General features: G+C 59.3%; 1 protein-coding gene across 5 annotated transcripts in view; it reads right to left on the bottom strand.

Moving 5' to 3' along the window:
- EVI5L (ecotropic viral integration site 5 like) overlaps window positions 1-23596 on the bottom strand; it is a 28323-nt gene extending 4727 nt beyond the window's left edge. The window contains exons 1-13 of one of the 5 annotated variants that reach the window (XM_044254351.1): window positions 23509-23596; window positions 12175-12358; window positions 10838-11027; window positions 10240-10464; window positions 10063-10137; window positions 9364-9489; window positions 7891-8034; window positions 7616-7705; window positions 6435-6532; window positions 6292-6352; window positions 2998-3051; window positions 2140-2172; window positions 886-1026 (exon numbers count right to left, since the gene is read on the bottom strand). In XM_044254351.1, coding sequence (XP_044110286.1) covers window positions 886-1026; window positions 2140-2172; window positions 2998-3051; window positions 6292-6352; window positions 6435-6532; window positions 7616-7705; window positions 7891-8034; window positions 9364-9489; window positions 10063-10137; window positions 10240-10464; window positions 10838-11027; window positions 12175-12326 — 1389 coding nt within the window. In that variant the 5' untranslated portion in view covers window positions 12327-12358; window positions 23509-23596. Of the gene's footprint in view, window positions 1-885; window positions 1027-2139; window positions 2173-2997; window positions 3052-6291; window positions 6353-6434; window positions 6533-7615; window positions 7706-7890; window positions 8035-9363; window positions 9490-10062; window positions 10138-10239; window positions 10465-10837; window positions 11042-12174; window positions 12359-12570; window positions 12590-23508 lie in introns of those variants that run through there. The other 4 variants (XM_044254352.1, XM_044254348.1, XM_044254350.1 and 1 more) reach the window with 4 other exon arrangements.
- Window positions 23597-24262: the final 666 nt, after the last annotated feature.

The raw sequence follows: 24262 nt of genomic DNA, 5'->3' as shown, positions 1-24262 counted from the left end.
CCCATTTCAAAACAGGAAGGGATGGGGAAAGTCTGCTGGGATCCCTTTCTTGCTCAGTGCCCGGAAGGTGCATGGGGGCCTTGGGAGGGGGGTGCCCATGGGGCACCATGGGGGCCCGGGGAGGGGGGTGCGTGTGGCCTGAGCTCAACGATGAAGACCTGGCTGGTGGGTGAGGGAGGCCTCTTAAAGGCTGGAGCTCGGGGGGCAGCAGGGGAAGGTCTCCCTGGCCCAGAAGTGGGCATCGCGCCAGGGTCAGGATGAGCTTGGCCTTGGTTTCCCCGTGGGCCATGCCACTGGCGGGTCATCAAATAAGGAAGGTGGCCTGGGTGCAGCTGAAGGAAAATCCCGAATCCACATCCTGGAGAAGTGGGTTCTTCACAGTGCTCTGGCCCGAGGGCCCGCCTCCCAGGATGCAGAGGTCCTGACTCCAAAGCACAACCCAGGCCGCCCCCACACCCCCACTCGGCCAGCTCAGAGTGGTGGGCACAGACCAGACCCTCTTCTGGGGGCAAAGTGCTGGGCTCTGGAGTGGGGAGCGCCCCCCACCGTCTCTCATGCTAGCTCCCACTCTGCATGGCCGGCCCCTGGGGAAGTCTGACAGCCCTGGGGACACTCCAGGGCTCCCCTAAGGAGTCACAACCACGTCAGCTGAGGGAGGGGACCCTGCAGGTAGAGCTGGGGTCCCAGGACGCCTCACGGTCTAGGGGGAGATAGAAACCCCAGGATTCCCCAACCTGGGGGTGGGGCCGCTTCCTTGGAGGGGGACAAAATCTGCACTCCCTCTGGGTTTCTCCTCCCCTCCCCTGCCCCTCCCCGGGTATAGGGGGCTGATCCAGAAAGCAGGAGCGGTGGTGTGGGGTGCAGCCCCCCCCACCTGCCCGGTACCTGCTGCTCCTGGAGCTGCCGGATGGTGCTCTGGGCCTTCTGCAGGTCCTCGGCCGCCGAGCTGCACTGCTGCCGCACCACCGCCAGCTCCCGCTTGATGACGTAGTTCTCCTCCGCCTCCTGCGCCCGTGTCACCTGCCCCTGAGCACAGGGAGGACGGGACACCGTGACCCTCTGCTCACACTCCAGGCCCTCCCTCTGGCCCGCCTCTTGGGAGGCCCCGAGAGGGCAGACGTGGGTGGGACAAGGGCAAGGCCTCCTGCACTCAGAGCCTGGGATGGGGCGCCCCACCGGGTCTGGGCCTGTGGGGTTGGGGGGGGCACCGGCAGGAACAGGACACGGGGAGGAACCTTAGGGCACACACCCACCCCAGGCCCAGGCCCTGTGGGGCTGAACTGGAGAACGGGAGCCCCAGGCTGGGGCCAAGGCCAGCTCTTTCCCCTGCTGGCTCCCGGCTTTCAGCCTCCATCCCAGGTGAGGAGAAACCGTCCTTATTTAGGACTGAGGCACAGCAGAGGCCGGGCTCCCCTGGCAAAGGTGGGGGTCTGGAGGCAGTGGAGGGCCGAGGGACTCAGGACCAACCCCTCAGGGCAGGGTTGGGAGGTGGAGCACAGCTCTTCTGGAACCTTCTCCAGTCCTGAATCCTGGGGCCTCCATCTACCTGGGGCTAAGACCTCCCCCTACCTCATTCCCTCAACCCACCCAATCCGGGTCCCCCCATTCCAGGCTCGGAGCCACCAGGTGGCAGGCAGAAGCTTCCAGATAAAGCCATTCAAGATGAGGCAGCAGCAGAAGCAGGTGAGAGAAGATGGCAGGCCTCGCAGGTAGGAGCGGTGAAGGGCCAGAGTGGGGTGTGTGTGTGTGTGTGTGTGTGTGTGTGTGTGCGCGTGCAGCTCAGTGCAGTGCACACATCCAGGCCTGTGGCTGACAGAGCCTCGGGGTCCCCACCCGTGTCCCCTGGAGGGAGGAGGCTTTCTGTCCCCGTGCGTGTACAGACAGTCACAGACTCACACTTACCCCCCACACCATGCTTCCACACCATGCTTCCACACGCACACCCCTCGTTCCCCCTCGGGAAATCTCTGTCTCCCCCGAGAAGCAGTCTCCAGCCACCCCCATGCATGGTGCCAAGCCTGCCCCCTTCTGCCCGCCCCCGCCCCGGGCTGGCAGCGGCCAGGGAAGAGGCGGGTCCTGGCTGTGGTGTGCGGGGACCAGGAGGGACATGGGTGGGGGGTGGACAAAGAGCTACAGTACCTGGATTAACCTATCAGCCAGAGCAGCGCTCTCCTACCCGGCGGAGGGGGTTCCGAGCGACAGGGGGAGGAGGCAGAGCGGAAGGCGCAGGGACAGGAGAGGGGGAGAGACAGACAAGAACCACGTGTCACTAACACGCAGTGGACTATCTCTAGAAGCAGGGGAGAGAGGAGTGAGACCAGAGAACCAAAGAACCAGCAGGAGAGGACCCGGAGGAAGAGCAAAGCCAGAGCTGGCTCCGTCCTGGCGAGGGACGTGTGTGTCTGGGCAGGTGGGGCTGCCGTTCCGGGAGGCTGCGGGATGGGGTGGTGGCAGTGAGGGCAGGGAGTGGAATATTTTAACATGGAATAAGTATCGAGGCTTTGGCGATACTTGGGTGGGGGCGCCGAGTGGGAGCTGGAGAGGAGAGGCAAGTGGGGCGCCCCTCCCGCCTTTACTCCCATCTTTAAAAACAGGATGGGGGCCAGGGTCAAGGCTGTAGCATCCCCCACCCCCACCCCACAGCGCCAGTGGAAGGCCGCCCCTCCTCTACCTCCTTTCTTTCCAGGGTGAGGCCTCCAAATTACAGGGTTGGGAGCCTGTGGCCTAATTCGGGGCACCCCGGTCAAAGCAGCAGTCTGCCTCCTTCCCCCCTACACAGGCAGCTATAGTTAACTGGGTTGTAATTTCAACCCAATCCCAAGCAAAGCTGCCCTATGCCTCTGGTTCTGCGGCAGCCCAGATCTCAGTGGGGCTCTCGGTGGGGGGCCACTGGTTCAGGGTGGGGTCCGGGCAGGGGGCTGGCTGGCCCTCTGGCTGCTGGGTCCTGCTTGGGGCCTGCAGGAGTTGGTGCCCCAGGCTGGGGGCCGCACTCCTCACCTTTTCCAGGGTCTCGATCCGTTGTTTCAGGAGCCGGTTCTCCGTCCGAAGCCTCTATGTAGGGGGAGGGGGAGAGTGTGTCAGAACCCACTCCCACTCCCATAAAGACAGAAATCTGTCTCCTTAAGGGCCAGGCTGCCTCCAGGCAAGACAGAGCCATCATCAAACGCTCTGGGGAAGGCATCCTAGAAAACAGGGCCAAGTCCCGTTCAGCATGGCCCGTTCGATTTTTTTTTTTTTAAACAAACTTTGGTTCATTTAAAGTGATCGCTTTCATGGATATGCACTTGTGTGTCAGGGGTCAGCCATCAGCACCCTTGCCTTCCTGGGAAGTCTCCTGGCAGCCCATGCTGGGGCCTGTCCAAGGCCAATGTGATGCTTCCTACAAGGGCAGGCCTTCCTCTGGGCCTATCTGTTCCCACCCCTCACTGCTTTGCTTCCAGCGCCAGAATGAACTGTCCTCAGAGTCAGGATCCCGGGGAGGGGGTCTTGTTGAATCCACGGGCCTCCTTGAGCTGGACGGCTATGTTTCTGTGACCCACCAAAAGTTAGGGGACTCAGAAGCCGTTACTTCCCTCCAGCGGGGGTTCTACAGGCCTCTTGCTTTGCTTTTCACCTTCTCCCCTGGACTGATGGGTTTGGGTTAGATATTTGTGGTTTCAAGTTCCCCATGGCCTTTGGGAAGCAAAGTGAGGTTTATATATGCCTCACATCTTAGTCTCTACTTATGTTCCCATTAAGGCGCGGGTGTGGATGGTTGGATCTTAAGTGTGTTCTGAACGAAGACCAACCTGACCCTCCAACTTCCTGAAGCCCCAAGACCCCGCATTCATCCATTATTAATGAGGGAGCTGCCTCTCCGTGGGCCACACAGAACATTTTCCGGATTCTTCCGGGAAGAAGAAGGTGATGGAAACACCCAGAACACTCCCGGGAAGCATCTGCAGTCAGAGAATCACAGACGTGATTCACAGTCGTTCACCGATGTCATGCATGGGGAAACTGAGTCAGAGGGGGGCAGTGTCTTGTCTGAGCCCCCCAGCTTGCCTGGGTTAGAGGTGTTTCAGGCACAAGTCTCTGCCCCACATCTGGAATCAGGAGTCCGGATCTCTTGGAGGGCTCTTGCCCCATCTCTGGGCTTGACCCACCGCTCTGTAAGCACAGAGATCCTCGACAAGTTCGATGTGGCCAAGTAACAACTCCCCTCTCCCGCTTACTCCAAAGAGAAAAGGAGACAAGGAGTGAGCAAGAACTACGGGGTCTAAGTATACATCAGGCTTTTTTTTTTTTTTCTTCTGTATTTTTGATGCTCTGACATCTAGCCCCATGGCCGGTCTTGGAGAGACTGCCCTGCCCAGGACTGGCTAATTCCTAGACACAGCAAACCAGTAGTAGTGTGCGTTTCAGATGCAAACCAGCCAAACCAGTGCCTACACCCACCTACTACATCTCACTCATGCCATCCTGCCCAATGTTCTCTCTGCCTTAAATTGCCCCCAAGACAACGAGGGACCTCCTGTAGACTGCAGCTCCCTGAAACTGTTCAAAGGAACCAACCCTTAACTCAAACTCGACTACCCAGCCTTGCCCATTCTTTTCTGTGGAGACCACAATAAAGGCTCTGGCCCATGCTTTGCCCCCTCACCCTCTGCCTCCGGACCCACTCTGATGCTTCCCCATGTTGCCAAACATGGTGGGGTGTGCCCCCTCCCTTTGGGAACTGTGAATAATAAACTCTTCTTTCAAAGGCAGTCTCTGTGTTGTCTCCAAGTCTGTCACTTTGCCACACCTGATTAAAGCAAATTCCAGGTACATTTTGAAATAGGCTATAAGGGAAAGAGCAAAGAGCAGGGCCATGGGACAAGGCATCTGCCTGGATCCTTTAAGCCCGTGGGCTCTCAGGCTCCTCTCAGGAGAAGTTTCCAGGTGGGGCATGTAGTCTGAGTATCTGCTGTGTCCCTACCTACTGCTGGGTCCTCACTGTCACCAGACGGGGGCAGGCCCATGACTGCATGAGCAGGACGGGCACACACGTTTGGACTGGTGCATCAGTCAAGCCACCATTTCTGAGAAAGGGGAACACCTGCAAACTTGGGACACAAAACTACTTCTGGAAAATGTACAAACGGGGCCAGGACACAGATGGTCTCTTTCCCTTCAGGTATGGGTGGCAGGTGACCTGGATTCTAATCGGATTCTGCCTCTCCCTTTCTAGAAACTTTTTCTTTTTTTTTAAGATTTTATTTACTTATGAGGGAGAGAGAGAGCAAGAGCAGGGGGAGTGGCAAGCAGAGGGAGAAGCACGCTTCCCACTGAGCAGGAAGCCCGATATGGGACTCGATCCCAGGCCCCTGGGATCATGACCTGAGCTGAAGGCAGATGTGTAACTGACTGAGCCCCCCAGGTGCTCCTCCCTCTCTAAAGGAGGTGGAGATATTGATAGTGGTGATGGTAAGAAAAATAGAAATAAATAATAATTTGAACAGCAGAGCAAATCTTATCCCCATTTTGCAGAAGGGGACACTGAGACTCAAAGAGGTGAATCTTCCTGGGTCACATGGCTGGTCCATGGTAGAGTTGGGATTTGAATCCTGGTCTGTGGGGCTCTAGTCCCAGCTGCTGTGGGGCTCTGTCCCTGAAGAGGACAAAGCCAGGGGTTATGTATTTGTGTCTGTTCCTCTCACTGGACCAGGGGGGCAGGGCCTCAGTCTCCTATGACTCTGGTACACCGAAGGTGCTTAATAAATGCTTGTTGCACGAATAAGTAAAATTACGTGTGGAAGGGTGAAAGCAGAAAGGAGAGGGAGGAGAGTCTGGAGGGTCGGAGGCGTCACAGTGGGTGGGGAGCCCTGTGGCACCTGGCTCCTGCCTGCCCCTGACCCCAGGGCTCCACCCACCAAGGCAGCCTTCCTGACATTCCTCAATTCCATCAGGCCTGCTGCAACCTGGCCTTTTGCACTGACTCTGTGGGCCTGGAGCAATTGTCCCTGGGGTCAGCTCCACCTCTCTCCTGCATGTTTTTACCCAGAGTACTTTCTGGAGTCCATACTCTGTACCTATGGGTTCCCCAACCATCTCCCCATTGTAACTGGGGGATCTCATGAGGGCAGGGACCTATCCACCTTCTCTGCGTCACCAGCCCTGGGACGGGTCTCCGGCAGCAGGGTGGGCCCTGCTGCTGGATGAAGGGACAGGTGGGCGGAGGGAGGACGCCTCAGATTCTGGCTTGTGGCCTGGGCAAGGCCGTGTCCCAAGGGCATCCTGTCGCTGTGCCCCACCTCCCTGAGGACTCACTTTGATCTCGATCTGCTCCTCCATCTCCTTGCTCTTCATGGCCGCGTACTCCTTCTCCAGCCTGCGGACAGGAGGGCCGCTGTGGTCACCATCCCACTCTCGGGGACCCCGTTCTGCCAGCACCCTGGCCTCCCGGTACTGACCTCTTCATCTTCTTGGGGTTGTACTTGACCTGGTAAGCCTTGAGGACCAGCTTGTCCGGGCAGCTGTCGAACTGGTGGGGGATCACCCTCTGGAAGTACTGTGGGGGGTGGGCACAGGCCATCCTTGACACACAGGCCCTCACTCGTGGGGGGGGGCGGGGGGCAGAGCCCTGCTGTACCCTGTTTCCCTGCAGGAGGAGCCGGTCTGCCAGGGACATCATGGCCCAGCTCAGGGCCCAGCCTGCAGTGGGTGCTCTGTCAGCGCGTGTGAGGCAAGTGAGTGCGCGCGGTGTTGGGGGGAAGCAAGTGCCTGCAGTTGGGACTGCCTTCTGCCCCGGAAAGCAGGGTTTCAGCAGCTCCTGCAGCCGGCTGGAGGCCGGGTGGCGGTGGGCCTTTTGCAGAGGAAGGGGGTCCTATTGCTGTCCCAGGGCAGGGAGAGGAGGAATCAGGGCCATGGGAGCAAGCTGGAGGGAAGACCCCTTGGTGGCTGGCCTGCCTGCCTGGGCCCAGGGAGCCCCGGCGAAGGGTTAAGCACTGGCCCTGGTGGAGGACACAGCTTGCTGCGGTTCAGGGTCAGGCCGGCTCCGCCACCAAGCCCAGCTGGCCCCCTCTGGCAGCTGCACACAATGGATGCCCGTGTTCACGGACACAGCCGTGGCCTTTGTGCATTCTTCCCTGAAGCACCAGCTGGAAGATGCTGGGAGGGGAAGGGGCCTGCCTGATGGGGATATGGCGGCAAAGCAGGCTGGCCTCCCCTCCAGCAGGCAGGGCGGGCGTGAAGCTGCCCCAGGCCCCTCACTCCTGCCCGTTGCTCTCACCTGGCCCAGTTGCTGGGGCTGAAACCACACCCAAGGCCTTGCAGTCTGGCTACTATCACTATTTGCCCCATTAGACTCTGGAGGACCCAGAGCTGGGAGCAGGAAGGGGGTGGTGGGACCTCCCGGGGCTTGGCCCAAGCCTGGGCCTTCCACCATTTCCTCTTGACCCCCGAGTAGCCAGGTTGCTCCTCAGAGCCCGCCTTGTCCTCCAGGAAGGTCTCCGGGAAGCACGGGACAGGGCAGATGTTCAGGAACACCTTCCGCCCTTGAGGCCAGGCCCTTCCCCATCTCTCAGGAGGACTTCACCTGCCCAGGTGCCCCTGGTGTAAGGGAATCCCACCCTACCCGGCCCTCCTGGCCCACCTGGGACATGCCCTCCATGTCCAGCTGCATCAGCTCTGTCTGGTTCACCTGCAGCAGGGCGAGGCCCACCCGGAACACAATCTCCAGGCCCTGCAAAGGGGATGATGGCAGCGAGTTTGTCGTCCTGCTCTCCCAGGGCGGGCAGTTGGGGGGCTGGGAGGAGCTCTGATCCCCCCACCTCTCCCAAGCCCTGGCCCTTCCTTAGCCTGGGCCTGGCTGGGATTTGTTTCCCATGGCAGGTATCTGGGAGAGGAAGCAGTGTTTGGGGTCCTCACCTCGTACATGAAGATGTCAAAGACACGGGTGGCAACGGGGAGCGGGAAGGTAGTCAGGAAGAGTGTGAGAAACCAGGACGAGGCGTACATGGACGTGTGGAAGCTCTGGGAGCGGAAGTGGGTGTTCAGATCCGGGAGCTGCTCCTGGGGCGAGGGGGTGGGAGGAGGAGGCCAGGCACCGTGAGGAGGCTGAGGGCACAGTGGGCCCCCTCCCCCCGCTAGTGCGGGGGCTCAGTGCCCCGGCCTCCAGGGAGACTTCCTGGCCCGCCCCGGGCAGCCTGTGGCTCCCTTCCTCTGTGCGCCCTTGGCACTGTGGGTGAGGCTGAAGCACCCGAGAGCTCTGAGTGGCAGGCGGTGGGGAACAGGCAGGGGTGGCAGTAGCGGCAGCAGCCGGTGGGGAGGGGGCTGAGTACACACCAGGAGCCTGTGCTGGCACAGTTACTTAGTGGGGGAGGAGGATGGTTATGTGGTCATGTCACTCCCCCAGCTCACCCAGACAGCGAGGGTGGGGTGCGGTGTGAGCCCAGTGCAGCTCACCCTGTATTGTGTGACCCGCCATCGCTGTGCCCACCCACAGCCCCCCCCCCATCACACTTGGTGCCCAGCAGCGCCCAGGGGATGCGGGTCTGATGGGCCTGAACTTCAGACTGCTGAAAAGGGACAGAAATTGGGGAAACTAAGGCTGGACAAGGTGTCAGGAGCCCCTGGATGTCCTTCGCCAAGAGAGATCAGACTCTGGGGCTGTCTCCCCCCGCCCTAGGGCTTCATCCCACAGCCTGGGGTTCTCTGGGCCTGTCCCCCTACTCCACTGTGGATGGCCTTGCCTACCCAACCCGGGGCAGGTGGCTTCTTCTCTGTGGCCCAGACCACCGGCTTGCCAATACTACCAGGTCCCCTCCAGTGACAGTACCTTGCTACCCAGTGCTATGCAGAACTACACAGCCCCACGGGCAACCAGCTTCTAAAGTGGGCCCTGTGCGCGTGCACGCGTGTGCGTACATGCACGCACACACGCACGCGCGCCCGCCCAGTCTCTGTCTGCCAGCCAGGGGCGGGGCCTGCGGGGGCTGCTATTTATAAACAGAGAAGGCTGCGCTCCAGTATCAGCAAAGGCAGGCAGACAACACTTTCCCTCCTTCCGCCACACTGGGGAGCAGACAGGGAGGGGGCCGGGGGTGCATCCGACCAGAGCCAGCCCGACCTCTCTTGCCCTAGCGGCTCCAGGAGCCCAGCGCTTTCAGGAGCCCCCACGACCCATGGCTGGCCCTCGCCCAGTCCCCGGAAGCCCCCTTCGAGCCTGTACCCCACAGCCTCGCTGGCACAGGACCCCTTTCTGAACTGGAACATGCAGGCGACTTCGTGGCCCTGGGGTTGTCAGTCGAAGAGACGGAAGTGGGGCTGCCCTAGTTCAGCACCTGTGGGTGCGGGCCGACAGGGGTGGGAGGGTGCAGACCAGCCCCGGCCCGCGCCCACCTGGAGCATGTACTCGAACTGGTAGATGCAGAGCCCCAGCTCCGCCATGCTGGGCTTGAAGAGCTCCCGCAGGCGGTACTCCTGCATCAGCCGCACGAACACACAGAAGGCTTCTTCCTCCGGCATCTGGGGGGACAGGCGGGGTTGCGAGGCGCGCTCGCCACTCTTCTTACGGCCCTGGGGTGCAGGGCTGCGCCTGCTTCTGTTCCCTTTAGATTTACAGAACAGGGACTGCGGGGGCGGCCCAGAGCCTCCTAACGGGCCTCTGGTCAGTATGGCCACCGGGGTTTGACTGATGGGAACCCTCCTGAGGCCAGGGTCACCTGCCACAGGCCGCCTGGTAGGAAACTGTGGCGCTGGGACTTGAAGCCCAGGTCTGCCCACCTCCAGAGCCCAAACTGAGACACCCTCTGGTCCCCCCCCACCCCCAGCTGTCTCCATTCTCGCCTCCTGAGTCTGCTGGGGTCTCTGGAGGAAACCCTCAGCCCACCCAAGGCCACACAGGCTGACCTAAGTCCCCTGCCTGAGGTTCAGCTCCTGGACGGTGCCGGTGGCCAGCCTCTCTGCGCCCACCCGCTGGTGGCTTGGCCTGGAGCCTGGCAGAAGTCACAGACGCTTGGAGAGGGGAGCTCTGACTCTAGAAGGACCCTGGGTGAAGGGAACACTGCTCCTGCCACAAGCCTGGCCCCAGCCACCTACCTGCATGAGGAGCAGGCCCACGATGAAGGCGCTGCCCTGGCAGTAGCCCACCTCCCTGTCCACCAGGGAGTACGCCTGCAAGGGAACACGCGAGTCAGGGCCCACCCCGGCAGGCCAACACCAACGGGGTGGGAGTGGGGGAGGTGGGGGGTGAGGCCCGAGGGTTCCAGGCCTCACCTTCATGACGTTGAAGAGGACCTCCTGGCCCAGGCTGTCCTGGCCCTTGAAGAACTCGTGCTCTGGGTAGGTGCGGGCAATGTCCCTGCGGATCAGCTTCTCGCACGGTGAGGACATCTTGAGCAGCTCCGAGTACTGGTTCTTGACCGGCATGTCTGTGGCGCTGCAGAGGAGCTGCCACACTATGGCCCGGAAGTGGTGCGGGATGCCCTTGCGGATCAGCTCCTGCCAGCGGGGCGGGGCGGGGGCGGCAGGCTGGGCTGGACCCTGTCCTGGGGCAGCCTCCCCACGGCCCCCCGGACCAGCCCTCGCCCGCGGCCCAGAGCTTGGGGAGCCACTGTGCGGCAGAGTCCACACCACTTAATGTGCTGTCCCCAGCCGGGCACGGGACACAGCAGGGCAGGAGACAGCCGGGTACCTGAGACGCCAGCGTGACAGCCGCTTGTCTCGCCATTCCCACCCCGTGCCTCGTCCCGCCCGTATCCTGACAAGGCTCATCTCCACCATGCCCTCTGCCCTCGAACCCGGGAAGACCCCCGACCCGGGGCGGCTACCAGGGGCTCAGCTGGCCCCGCCCCGCCTCACAGGCTCCGCCCACCTTCAGCAGCTTCTCTTTCCTGCGTCGCCACTCCTCCCATTCGTTGGCTATCCGGCCCCACAGGATCCAAGTGTCCTCCTCCAGGTGGCTCAGGTTGGAGGAGGCCGAGGAGCTGGACACCAGCGAGGAGCCGCTGTTCCGCCGCGAGCCATTCATGGAGCGCATGGACTTGGAGTCGGCTTCCAGGAGCCTGGGCAGGGAGGGCTGATGGAGGCGGGCCCAGGCTTCCGGCACCTCCCGCCGCAGCCTCGGGCCTCTAGTGACGCCGTGGGGCGCCCCGCCCCTCCTCCCGGGAGCCCCAGAGGCCGCCAGGCATTGGGTCTAAATTGTTCTTGCTCAGTGACCTTGGCCGGTGCCCTAAACTCTCTAAGCCGCACCCCTATTCCGGGGCCCCTGGAGAGGCTGCCTTCCGGGTGTCCCATTCCGTGTCTAGCACTGGGCTGAGAAGCATGTGCATGAGCTGACTTAGTCTTATCAGCCCAGCAGGGCAGGTGTTGTTAAGATCTGGGCTTTACAGACCAGGGTAGAGAGGGCGAGCCACTGGCGGGGCAGCCTCAGGCTGCCATACCAAGTGTTCCCGCAGCTCCGACATCTGGGGCCTCCCAGCCGGTGGAGGGACCGCCCACGCAGGCCTAGCAGATTCCTAGAGATAGTTAAGGACTTGCCTGCCAGTCAGTGCACCTTTCCTATGCAGACCAGCCAGTCTAGAAGCCACAAACCGCCGGCCTCTCCTGCTCTGATCCCCCCAGGCCGGTGGCCAGACAACTAGGGCTAGCCCCCACCCCAGAGACCGGTAAGATTATTTAAACCAGCCAGTGTTCTACCTGCTCACACAGCCTTGCTGTTCCTTCTTGCAAAAGCCACAGCACATTTTCCCTCACCCCTTCTGCCCCCCACCCCCCGCTGATCCTGGTACTTTCCTGTTTAGCCCCACATAGTAAGGCGATCCCCCACTCCCAAACCCCCTTAGGGACCATGAGTAACAAACTCTTGACTGTTGTCCTCGTCATATCTGAATAATAATAACACCACCACCCACATTTTAAAACGGGGAGGAGCAGAGGAGAAAGGTGGGAAGGCCTGGCTTTGCCCTTCCCTCCAACAAGGGCTCAGTCAGCAAAGGCCGGGTTCACACGGCCTCTTGCAACCTTGGTCTCATCTGATTGGGGACACTGTTCCTCCAGGGGTGAGAGAACCACACACAGGACCCCTGTCGAGCCTTTGCCCAGGGCCAGGCCCAGCTCTGAGCGTGAGGGGCCGCCAGGAACTTCTAACTTCTGTTTGGGGCCCCAGCTGCACCCCCGAGGCCACGCGGTGTGCCCCAGGCCCGCACTCACCGGTTCTGCTCCTCCAGCTTGGCCAGCAGCTCCAGCTCATCGGGGCTGAGGTTTTCAGAGTCTGAAGTGGGGGAGCAGGTGGGGGCCGACAGGGCCTCTTGGGATGAGGAGTCGGGGCTCAGAGTGGGGCTCGCCATGGTGGACAGGCTCATCGGCTGTGAGCAGGGCCAGGTCACAGCTCTGTCTGGGGACCAGAGACACACGTGGTCAGCACTGGGTGGGATGCCTACCCTGTCCGGCCGGCTCTGGGCCCGCTGATCCTGCTGCTCACCTGGGTGCGTTTCCCCACCCAGGGCTTCCCATCGCTGGTCTGTCCACTCGACGCGCCCCTCATCCCCATGCACTCCAGCCCAGCGGATGGCCATGCTGGCTCCTTCCACTCCAGACGCTACCTACCAGAAGCCCTGCCTGTGTCTAGCTGCATGGACGGAAACAGAAGCTGTCCTACTGTCCCTGGGCATGAAGGCCAAGTTTCAGCTTGACCCCTCTGAGTCTTCAGCAGGGCTACGGGCCAAGGGTCCCTGTCACTCAGCCTTTGGGGGTGCAGAAGCCACTGCATCAGTGGCCCTTCTGATAGCCTCGGTCCCTGTCTCTGGCCGTGGCCGATCCCGGGAGCCCGGCATCAGCATCTGACCTTCCCTATCTCATCAACTGAAGTGGGCTGTTGGCACAGCCAGAAGCAATTATTCTCTACTGTTAATTGTCCGTTGCTGCCAACAGCCGGAAGAGCCGACTCCCCTTGGGCTGGGCAGCCAGGGATGGGCGCATCAAAGTGCTAGGAAGCTGCCCCAGTGGCTGCAGAGAGAGAGCCACAGGCTCTCATCAGTACCCTGACGGCGGTCTGCTGTGTGCCGGGTGGGTGCCAGGCCCATTTGTCTTGTTCTTCTTGGGGATGGTCTGGCCTCACCCTCCTGGGGGGTTCTAGAACACTGGCCTCTTGCTTCCTGCCAGCTTCAGGACAGGCAGTTCAGCACCAGGCCGAAAGCCAAGCTCTGGACTCCAACGAACCTGGGTCTGAACCGTGGCTCCCCCTCAACCAGCTGTGCGGCCTTGGGCCGGCCACTTGGCTTCTCTGAGTCTCCAAAGACAGAGGATCATGTGGGACTGACTTCAGAGTAACATGGGAGAACAGTGATATTTAATGACTGCTCTCTCCCTCCTTGCTGGCCATTTTTACTCATACCAGGGCCAGGGCCAAGGCCAAGGTCTAGCTGGACTCCAGGGTTCTGCTATGCCTGGTGTGAGGACTGTGGGCAGGAGCTGGCGTCACCCCGGTGGGAGGGTTTAGGGGTTGGGAATGGCTAGAAGAGCAGAGGCAGGGGCCAGGGTGGTGTCCCCTCTACTCGGTCATGCTTCTGGTAAGCCCAGGCTAGCATCAAGGGTGTAAGAAGATGGGGTCTCCGGGGCCCTGGAGGCAGGAAGAAAATGCTGCTCCCCTTGCTGTCGCTTTGGATGGCTCCTTCACACCCACCTACTGCCCCGCATAGTCTGAGCCAGGAATGCACTCCTGCCCTTGGACCCCACCTGACCTGCTCTGATAGCTCAGCCCACAGAGGGGCCCTCTGACCCCAACCAACACCTGAGGTCCCCCACCGGTTGGCTGGCCTTGACCTTGGCCATGCACTTCATTCCAGCTTCCTTCCCTTGTGCTTCACTGTCATGGGGGCAGGGGAGGTGGGCATCCTTTTCCCACCTTGTAGGGTACCCAGAAATCCTCCCTTCCCTGGTCTCTGTGGCTCCTTGGGGCCACTGGTCCTGCCTCTGGGTCCCAAAGGCTCTCCCGTTCTGTTGGGTGCCAAGGACTCTGGCTTTGGTGAGTGGTCCAAACCAAGTGGCCCATGCCGCTGGACCTGGAAGACTTTTCCTTCTCATCGCCTAGCTGGCCGGGGATGACTGGCCCAAAGACCAAGCCACTGTGCACCGTCTAGCCAGGAGTTAGTTAACTTCTCCTGGGAGGTGGACAGTGGGGGCCACTCTGGGGCCCATTGCAGGGTCAAAGTCTGTGACCAGCCAGGGCAGAGTTGGGCTGTGGACAAGAAGTGCTGACCTAGAAGGATCTCTCTGGGCAGGGAGGGCTGGGGAGGCAGTGTGGGTTTCAGATTTGGGAGGTGGGGAAGACGGGGTGAAGGCGAGGACCGGAGCCTCCTAAGCACAGCTGGCTTGGGGGAGGGGAGGCTCTAGGGAAAGAGACCACATGTGGCCAGGGTAGTGGTCTGGGCCCACCATGTCCTTGCCGAGCCCGGGAGATCCAAGCCTTGGAGTGCATTGGGACTCCCACTGCTGCCCCCAAAGGGCCCCAGAGAATGGTTCAGCTCTGGGTTTCTGATTTAAAAACACAACCAGGGGCCAGCCATGAGAGGAATTTGTTCAGCTGCTTATCACATATTCATGTGAACTTCATACAGGAAATAAAACTGATTTGATACATAAGGCTGAAATTTGCAGTCTGAGAGGCAGAATCTTCTGATCCCTCAGGAACTTTCTCTTGACTCATCGCCAGACTAAACACAGCCTGGCTTTGGAAGCCATCCTCCTGATGCACACATGTACACACACACACACACATACACACACACCTTGTGCACACTCACACACTCATATAATTCACAGTCACACGCCCACACATACTTACCTACATTCACACACTATTTCACACCCCACGTGCTCACACTCATGCACTCTTGTGCCACTTTCTTGCACGTGGGTGCACACCCGGACACATACAATCTCGCACCCATGCACATGGATACACATGCAGACACACACTCAGATACATGCACACTCATACACATCTATACCATCTCACGCCCACATTGTCGCATGCACACACACACACACATACACGCACGCACACTTACTGCACTGACCAGATCTTGTCACCCTCGGGACTCAGTAGATTGGGATGGACCCTGGCTTTCTGCCCTCCTAGCTCTGTGGGTGGCCCGTTCCTCCCTGATGCTCGCTGAGGGCCGTCTGAAGCCCAGGCACTGTTCTAGGCCCAGGGATACAGAGCAGAAAGAGGCAGATGAGACACCAACTCCACAGCCCTCCTGCCCTTACTGGATGGGTACAGAGACACAGAGACAAGGCAGCAACCCTCGAGGGCTAGGGGGCCACAGGCCTTTGAGATGCACACACAGGCCCACTAGGTCTGAGGTCCCGGCCTCTCGGTATCCTCAACTTCAATCCCCTTTGCCTCTGTTCCACCTCAGCCACTTAAAGGGGGCGCTGGACCCTGCAGAGCGGGCACTGGGCCACCTACCCCTGTGCCCGCTGGCATTACCACCCTCCACACCCCTGTAGCGTGGCCCATGGCTTACAAGGCTGAGTCAACCCAGAGGGATACCAGTGAGCTGGGGCCGGGGCAGGGGGGCAGAAAGGTCCAGCTGCTGGATGTTTCCCACCTCCCTTTCCCTTTCCTTCTCAGGGCTGTTTGGACACAGCCACTCACACTTCCTCCTTCTTGAAGTCCTCTTCCCGCTAGCTCAGAGAGACTAGGCTGCTAGCTGCCCTCGAGTCTTCAGTGACCACATATGTGCCTCCTTTCCGTATATAGATGTGTATGAGTGTGAATGTATTCGTCCTCTCTCCTGAGCACCATCTAAGATTGCCGGCCAGCCCCCGAACATCTCCATCGGATCCCCTGCCAGAGCAAGAACTGCCCCTGTCTGGGTCCCCACTTCTGTGGTGCCCTGCACGGAGCCTACAACACAGCACTCGAGAAACATCTGAGGAACAGCACCCACCTGCCCGCGCACCGATGTTTGCTGAATGCCTTTCAGATGCCGGGCACCACACTGAGCAAAGACGGACGGAGCTGCCGCCCCCCACCCCCCGCCCTGAGCGCTCGGGGTGTCGAGAGTAAGAAACTATCATCCAAGCTTTCTCTTACAGATTGAGAGACATGCTTCAAAGAACAGATAGAGTGGCACACCATCTGGCAGCTCCCTAAGCAGTTAAATACGGAGTTCTCATGTGACCCAGCAATTCTGCTCCTAGTATCTGCCCAGAAGAATGGGAAACATACATCCCCGTGGAGACTTGCACGTGACCCTTCACGGCAGTGTCATTCGTGCTGAACAGTGCAAACAATCCAATGTCCCCTGAAACGGATGAGCGGATAAGCCCAGTGCGGTCCATCCATACACTGGAATATGATTCAAAAATAAAAAAGGAAGGAAGCTCTGACACATGTTGCCGTGTCGAGGAGCCTCAAAGACCTGTGCTCTGTGAATGAAGCCAGACACAGACGATCACAAGTGACATGACTGCCTTGAGTAAGAAATGTCCAGAATAGGTAGATCCATAGGGACAGGAAGTTGGCTAGAGGTTGCCAGGGGTGGGGGGGTGGGATAGGGAGACCTGCACCCGGGATTTCTTTTTTGGAGTGATGAAATGTTCTGGAACTAGACTGTGATGAAGTTGTACCACGTTGTGGATATACTGAAACCCACTGACCTGTTCACTTTAAAAGGGTGAATTTTATGTTATGTGAACAATAACTGAGAGAAAAAGATGATAAGGGATGGGCTGGGCTGGCAAAGGAAGGGCGGTGCCGAAGCAGGAGGGAGGCATGCCACTTCAGGAAAGACTAGAGTTCTGCAGGGGCCAGACTCCCACAGGGCCCTGCAGGCTCAGGCAGGAGCCTGACTGGGCTTGAATTTTAGGAAGACCCTCCTGGTCCCTGGTGTAGAGATGCTCGTCCAACTCATTACTCCCCTGACTAAAGCCAGAGCCTGCTCCTGCTGCACACGGAACTAGCTGGGTCCATGGTCCTGCTCAGGCCAAGCCTGGCGCTACTCTCCTGCTGCTTGCCCAAACCCTTCAGCCACTCCCTACTTGGAGATGGAGCCCAGATGTTTTCACCTGGTGCACCCAGTTCTGCCACCCTTGCCTCCTCCTTCATCCCAGCCCTATGTGCTCAGCCCTCCAGGACCCTCTGCTTCTTCCTGTCTGTATCTTCACACATGCTGTGCCCTCTTGCCGGAAAAGCATCCTCCAACACCTGGTTTGAATTTTTTTCAGTGACATCATTCCCGTCAAACCCCACCTCCAGCATGACGGCTCACTTCTCTCTCTCTCTCACTCTGAAAATACTTGCCCTCTACACTTCAGCCCTAGGCACAGTCCATGGCAATTCCTTCTATACGGGCCTGTCTGCCCTGCTGGGTCATGAGCATTCTGAGGGCAAGGACCTATCTTCTTAATTTTCTACTCCAAGCTCCTAACCCATGTGGAATTTAGTAGGTGCTCAATTAACATTTGCTGAGTGAACGGAGACAAAAATTTCTGCGCTGCTCAGCCAAGTGACCAAGGTCAACATCAACAGCGATAAGTCATATTGAAAGCCTGGGCCCATGAGGAGCTGAGAAAGGCGTGTCACCTCTGCACCTTTCTCCCCAGAACACATCATCCCAGTTTAACTACGAGAAGAACATGTGACAACTCCAGATCAGGGGACATTCTAGAAAATGTCTGACCAGTCCTCCTTAAATCTGTCAAGGTCATCAGAAACAGGAAAGTTGAAGAAACCGTCCCAGCCATGAAAGCCTAAGAAATATTGGTGACAAAATGTCATGCGGAATTCCAGATACGATCCTGGAAGAGGAGAAGGAAATTAGGGCAAAACTAAGGAAAGCTGAGTAAGTGTGGACTGTAGTTAATGTATCAGCCGTCGGTCTGTTAATTATAACGAACGCACCAGACCACCTGGAGATCTTGCTAATTGGGGAAACTGGGTGCGAGGTCTGCAGGAACCCTCTACTGTCTTCTCAATTTTTCTGCAAATCTGAAACTGTTCTAAAAAATAAACTCGATTTTAAAAATAATTTAAAACAAAGACGCTGTGTCAGTGTAGACAGAAAAGTAAAGGCCGGCTGTAACTCACGTGAGGTCCCATGGTGAGTGGGACACTCACAGGACCCCTTGACTAGGCCACAGGGAGGAAGGCTTTGTATTTGGATTTCTGACTCCAGAGTCTCTGCCCTAAATAGATCCTCTGTGCTGCTGCTCTCTCTGCATTCTTTTACTTTAGAAACAATATACATAAAGCGCGAAAGCCCAATTTACCGGGCGCTCAGTAAAGCACAGTCATTACTTTGCAACAGGGAGAGGGAGAGAGGGTGTGCGCATGCGCCATTTTGCAGAACTTGGCATTTTCAGAGACAGGAATAAAGACCCCAAGTTTCCTTTCGGTTTGGCTCCCTACCTCCCCTTCCCCTGGCTTCTGATCCTGTACTTCTAATGATTACGGAGGACACAGACTCATTTCTGAACCAGATGTCTTTGGAGATGCCACGTGACCCCATCCGCCCAGTCTGCCAGGACTGACAGTGTAGGCCAACTACCGTGGTCCTGGCTGTTCCAAGTCCTGGGAAAATGGCCCGGGATTTGGGTCCTTTTCCTTGCGAAGGGGGGAGCAACTGATGGGTAAGCTTGGATAACGAGGACAGCAACTGGAATTCAGGGCTGTCTGCCCCCCTCTCTTCCCCAGTCCTACCTACTCTTCTATGCTCTGGATATTTCCATATCTGTGTCCCTTCTTTGCCTGGTTGTGTGTGTGCGTGTGTGCGTGTGTGCATGTGTGTGTGTTTGTGTGTGTGTGTGTTTGTGTGTGTGTGTAGACCCACTCCTAGATCCCTTGGCCTCCTGTGAGAACTCCAGAGCCAGTAACCTGGGTTCAATCCCTCCTACACCACTGTATACCTTTGCGATACACTTGACCTCAGTTTCTTCATCTGAAAACAGGGCTAATGATAGTACCTGCCTCACAGGTTTTGTTGGGAGGAATACCTGAGTTAAACTTGTCACGTTCTTAGGACAGGGGCTGGTCTGTGGTATTCGTTCTCTGCTGGATGGAACATTCCATGTGGGCAGGGGCTGTCTAGCCACCACTGGATCCCCAGAGTCCAGCACCCCACCAGGCATCCAATATTTGTGGAACAAATAAACAAACCTCTTCCGCAGCAGGCCCTCCCGCAGTGGGGTGGCCCCCTTTAAAGGTTAAGGGTGGTAAAACTATAATTATCTTTATTGGAAATAATAGTAGCAGCAACTACCTTCAGACTAAAATCTGGGAGGTGGACCATTATGATCTATGGAATCCCTTCTGGCCTAAAAGAAAAAAAATGCTTACTGCCCTGTGTCATCACCATCTTCCTTTCTACTGCTGGGAATAGGCTCCTTCCTGGCAAATCCTTTATTTCTCTATACTCTAGATCCCTGAGAATGACCAGGGAGAAAACTGAAAGCCCTTATAAGCCTTCCAGGGACAGGTGAATAAGAGAAGGGGCATCCTGCAAAGGCTCCTGGCTCTTTAAAGCCAGAATGGTATCTTTTCTGCTGCCTGTGTCAGTGGATAAGTCTCGCTGGGCCGGGTGACGGGGGGTTGGGTGAGGTGGGTATGCCCTGCCTTCGGGAGCTCTCCGAGGCGGATGGGTCAGCCTCTTTCTGTGGAAGAGATCCAGGCCGTCTTTTGTAGGTGGGTGGGTAGGGAGGACTGTCAGATCCTAAAATGAAGCAAGTATTTACTAAGCACCTGTTGTGTGCCCTCCACTCGCCTGAGCCTCAGCCTCGAACAGACAGACAGGCTCCCTGCCCCTGTGGGACTTGTGGGCTGGTGGTGTGGGAGATGCACCTCAATGAAACCGTTTCACAACCCACCCCAGCGCACTGAGCCAGGCAAGACCTGAAGGTGAGTCGCGCTGAGGGGTTCTTCCGAGAGAGCTCTCTCCCCTGGCTCCGGTGAGCCTGTTCTCCCTCCCTTCACCTGCGCTGTTTGACTCCGGGAACATGTGTGCTACACACTCCCCTGGGAGGGTAGGGCTTGCTGCCTCTCTTGAGTTCCTGCAACTACGGGTCCCTTTTCCCAGGGAGGGGCGCACAGTGTGTGCCCCATGGATCGCATCGGGGCCACAGGGCCTATGGGACGAGGCCCACCAAACAAGGCACGACTCCCTGGATGCACCAGGCTTGCTCCTGCTTTGTGAGCCTCTGTCCAAATACTCTGCCTGCCATGCCTGCCCCGTGAGCTCCTCTCTGGGCCTATCCATCATCCCTGTTCCGCCTTCCCTGATGGCCCCGGGGCCGCACCGGACCCTTTCCTGCGCTCCCGCGGCATGCTGGGTATAATTCTGTCCCGTGCTCCCACCGGGCAAGCAGCAGGCCATGATGGTGAAGGTGCAGGCTGGAATCTGGGTTCCTCCAGTGGTTTGGAGGATTAAATGAGATAATACGTAAATGGTGCTTGGCACTGGGCCTGACATACGGGATGGGCCCGATCAGACCCAAGAGGGTCTTTAGAAGCAGGACAGAGACCATGTGTGACCTGCCTTCAGACCCCAGCACCTGACTCCGTTCCCGCACCAGGTGGGGCTTCCCCTGGACAAACCAGCATCAGTATTCTGCCAGAGGAAACTGAGATTACTCTCTGCCTTGCCCCCCCTGCCCCCTTCAAAGCACGCAGACAAAGACAGAGGCCTGTACCCCCAGCCTCGGGTAAAAGTGCACTGATCCTCTGCATAGGCTCTCCCCAAGTGCTTTCTTGGGTTTTCCTAAGGAGTTCATTGTCTATTCTGAAGAGCCTTCTGGGCCTCACTGCATCGGCACAAGGGCCCACCCTGGGGAGGCTGTGGAGACTGTTTCCTGTGCGCCTCGTGACCTTCAGGAGTCTTCAACACTCCTCCCTTCAGCCAACTGGGCAGAAGGAGCCTCTCCCTACCCGGGTCTGTGCGTCAGAGGTGTGCGTGAGGCAAGGGCATTGCCAGCAAGTAGGCCCCCTCCAACCTTCCGTCCCCATGGGAGGCTTCTGTGTGGCCACAAACCCTACAACAGCCCATCTCTCAGCCCCCAACTGGGCCGGCTTCCTGAGATGCAGCTTGGCCGCAGAGAGAAGGCCATTATCCAGTGAGGTGTCAACGAATGACAACCAGGGGACCAGGACGGCCAAGGATTCTGCCAGCACCCATAGACGGGTGACTGCCCTGCTGGACCCCACGGACCCCTCCCCCACGGTACCCAAGGGACATTCAGGACCACATCCTAACCTCATGGGCTCCCCTGCAGTACAAAGCAAGGTTCTAAGGATTTATCCCCCCATTTTCCAGATGGAGAAGTTGAGGCCCTGAGCCAACAGGAGCTTCTTCCCGGGGCCATCCAGAGCCCACTGCAGAATATCCACAAAGAAGCCTGGGCTTGTGTTTCTGGGGCTTTCCAGGCTTGCTTGTGTGGCTCGAAGGATCCCAGACAGGCAGTGCTGGGGGCTGGACTGGTCTGGATTCTGCACAGCTGGGACCCAGGCTCCTCCTCACTCCCTGCAGTCCTGGCCACACCATCTCGCCAGTTCCGTGATCTCCTATCCTCATGCCTGTGCCAGGGCCAAGCCACCTGCAGCTGCTTCCAAACCACCCGCGGCCGACCACAAAAGCCCAGGGGAACCCACAGGTTGCACCCGAGGGGCAGCAGGACGGGCAGGGAGGACCAACACAACCAGGAAAGATGGGTGGACATGGGTCCTCCGGCTCCGTCAAAGCCCGGCCAAGGGAAAAACCAAGCTGACTCCTCGCTCGTGTCCTACCCGAGCCTCTTCAGCACATTCTTCCCCTCTGAAAATATTCCTTAACAAAGAGCTGTCTGCTTCTGGCAAGCCCCAACCCAGCCCCACCGGGTCCCAAATGCCAGGAGAGAAGGAAGCCGTTTCATTTAGGAATGACACACTGGTCGTGGGTGAAGGAACTCACGCGGGCTACCCGGGGCTGCCCCCGGCAATGATGCAGGCTCTGCCACTTGAGGCCAGCGGGCGAGACAGGGTCAGGATGCTGGTCCTACCAGTTTGGTCGGACTTCGGGAGCAGCCTGAACTCCCCCTCCCCACCAGGGGGTGGCATCAATCAGAGGGCAGCCTGTGCTTCCCTTTGGGAGACTTCAGTGTAGGAGGGAGAGTGAGTGCCCTTCCCTTTGAAGAAGGGCAAAGCAGGGAGAGACGGATGAAGGGGAAGAGGCCCTGGGCAGGTGTCCACAGGGGTGCTGGGAGATTCTGGGTCACCCTGCCACCCTTCCGGGCCCCGATGGGGATACGAGGTCAGGAAGGCTGGTGTGGCCGGGCAGGTAGCTTGTGTCTCCAAGCGGGCCTGAGCTGGGAGCTCTGGGCACCACAGGAGGACCTGGGCAGGTGGGATCCTCGGAGGTGTGTGAAAGTGCAAGGAGTCCTGTGTGTGAGAGAGCGTGTGTTTGGGTGTGGGGGAGGGAGGGCCCAACTGTCTGGGTCTGGGTTGGAGGTCTGAGTTCCTGTGTGTGTATTGGGGATCCAAGTGTAGCTGTGTGTGTGTGTGTGTGTGTGTGCGTGCACGTGTGCCCACTGCAGATCGGGGGCTCCTGGATGTCTGTGTGTCTGAGTTGTCCAGGGTTCACAGCCATCTCTCTCTCTGAGAACTGTTGGCTTCCAGACGTGAGTATGTGTGTGTGTGTGGGGGGGGCACACAGGTGTGAGCGTGCGGCTCTCAGAAGATGGGTGCCTCTGCACCTGAGGAGGGTTCCGAATATCTGTTGGGAGGTCCTGAGCAGGAGGTGGGTTTTTGGGAGGAGTCAGACTCAGGGGTGTGTGGGGGGCTGCTGGAGCGTACTGGGAGGAGCCTGAGGAGTGATTCCCACCCCCCCACCCCCCCACCCGTGCCCTTGGACATGGGGTTGCCGGGAGTGAGAGGTGGGCCAGCAGGCTGAGGGGAGGCCTGCGGGGAGGAATCCTGATTTACAGAGGCCAGGGGAAGGGTCCTGCGGGGCTGGAAGGGAGGGGTAGGGTTCTGAGGCTCTTAGCCTTGGGGCTGGGGGCAGGTCTGGGCCCAGAGATGGGATGAGAAGTGAGGGGAGGGATGGGGTGGCAAGGGGTCTGCAGATGAGAGCGGTCCCGAGGGATCCCGACGGGGGGGGGCAGTCCTCGGCCTGCGAGGGGGGGCGCCTTGGGGGGCGGGTCTGCGGGGTGGGGTCTGGGCGAGCCCTGAACGGTCTGGGAGGAGTCCTGAGGGTCTGTGGAAAGGGTGGGCGGGGGTCACGGCCGCGGGCGGGGTGACGACCCTGGAGAGGGGGGGGGATGGGGGAGGGGGCGCCCGGAAGGGCCAGGGGAGGGGCCCCAGGGGTCCGGAGGCATCCGGAACGAGGGTGGGCGGGGGCCTGGGCCTAAGACTGACGGCCAGGATCCGTGCCGGGAGTGCCGGGGGCTCCCAGCCCGGGTTCCGTGGCTAGGCAGCCCGAGTCCCGGTCTTGTCTGGCCCCCGCGGGCCGCAGCGCGGAGCCGCCGGCCTGAGAAGGGGCCCGGGAGGCCGGGCCCGCGCCGCCTGCCTACCTGCGCCGAGCACGCCGCCATCGCCGTGCCGAGCTTCACTGTCCCGGGCCGCGCCGCTGGATCTCCGCCGTGCTGCTCGCCCCGCAGCCCCGGCCCGGCCCCCTCAGCCGCCCCCCGAGACCGCGGCCGCCGCCGGTTCTGCCGCTGCCATTTCACCCGCTGACAGGAGCGGCTGCCCCGCCCCCGAGGTCCAGTCAGCCAATTCACCGCCCCCAGACACCCTGGCTCCGCCCACTATTCAGGAGTGACGGGGCGCCGGGCCAATCCGTAGCCATTCCGTGAGGAGGGCCCTGGCTACGGCCAGAAGGTTGCCGCCTCTAAGGGGAGAAGCAAATTGAAATTAGGAAAGCAGTGAAGGACGGGTGGTTTTGCCTATCGAAATGTGGAATGCTGTTGAGCAACACTTGGCGGCACCAATAACAAGGAGCGAGGGGTGTGTCTCTGAGGGAAGGCTGCGGCCCTGAAGAACCCCAGACTGAGGCAGCCAAGCGTTTGGCTCTAAGCCCCGCCCAGAGCCGGGCTTTCTGCCCAATAACTAGCCGTCCTGAGCCGTCCATTATTATCTGCCCCTCAAATCTCGGCCATGGCAACTGTTGGGACTCTATAAAGAAGATTGACACCTAGGGACCCAATAACACTGAAGGAAGGCGGTACAGTAACACCGCTTGGCCAATGGGATCACGAGATTGGTGTTAGGTTGGCCTCCCGGGCGGTGGGGCTTGAGGCCGGATTGAATGAAATAGGGGAGGGGCTG

Source organism: Neovison vison, chromosome 6 (assembly GCF_020171115.1).
Source record: "Neovison vison isolate M4711 chromosome 6, ASM_NN_V1, whole genome shotgun sequence".
In the NCBI taxonomy this organism is placed as follows: Eukaryota; Metazoa; Chordata; class Mammalia; order Carnivora; family Mustelidae; genus Neogale; species Neogale vison.
This window is presented reverse-complemented; position numbering and strand designations above follow the sequence as displayed.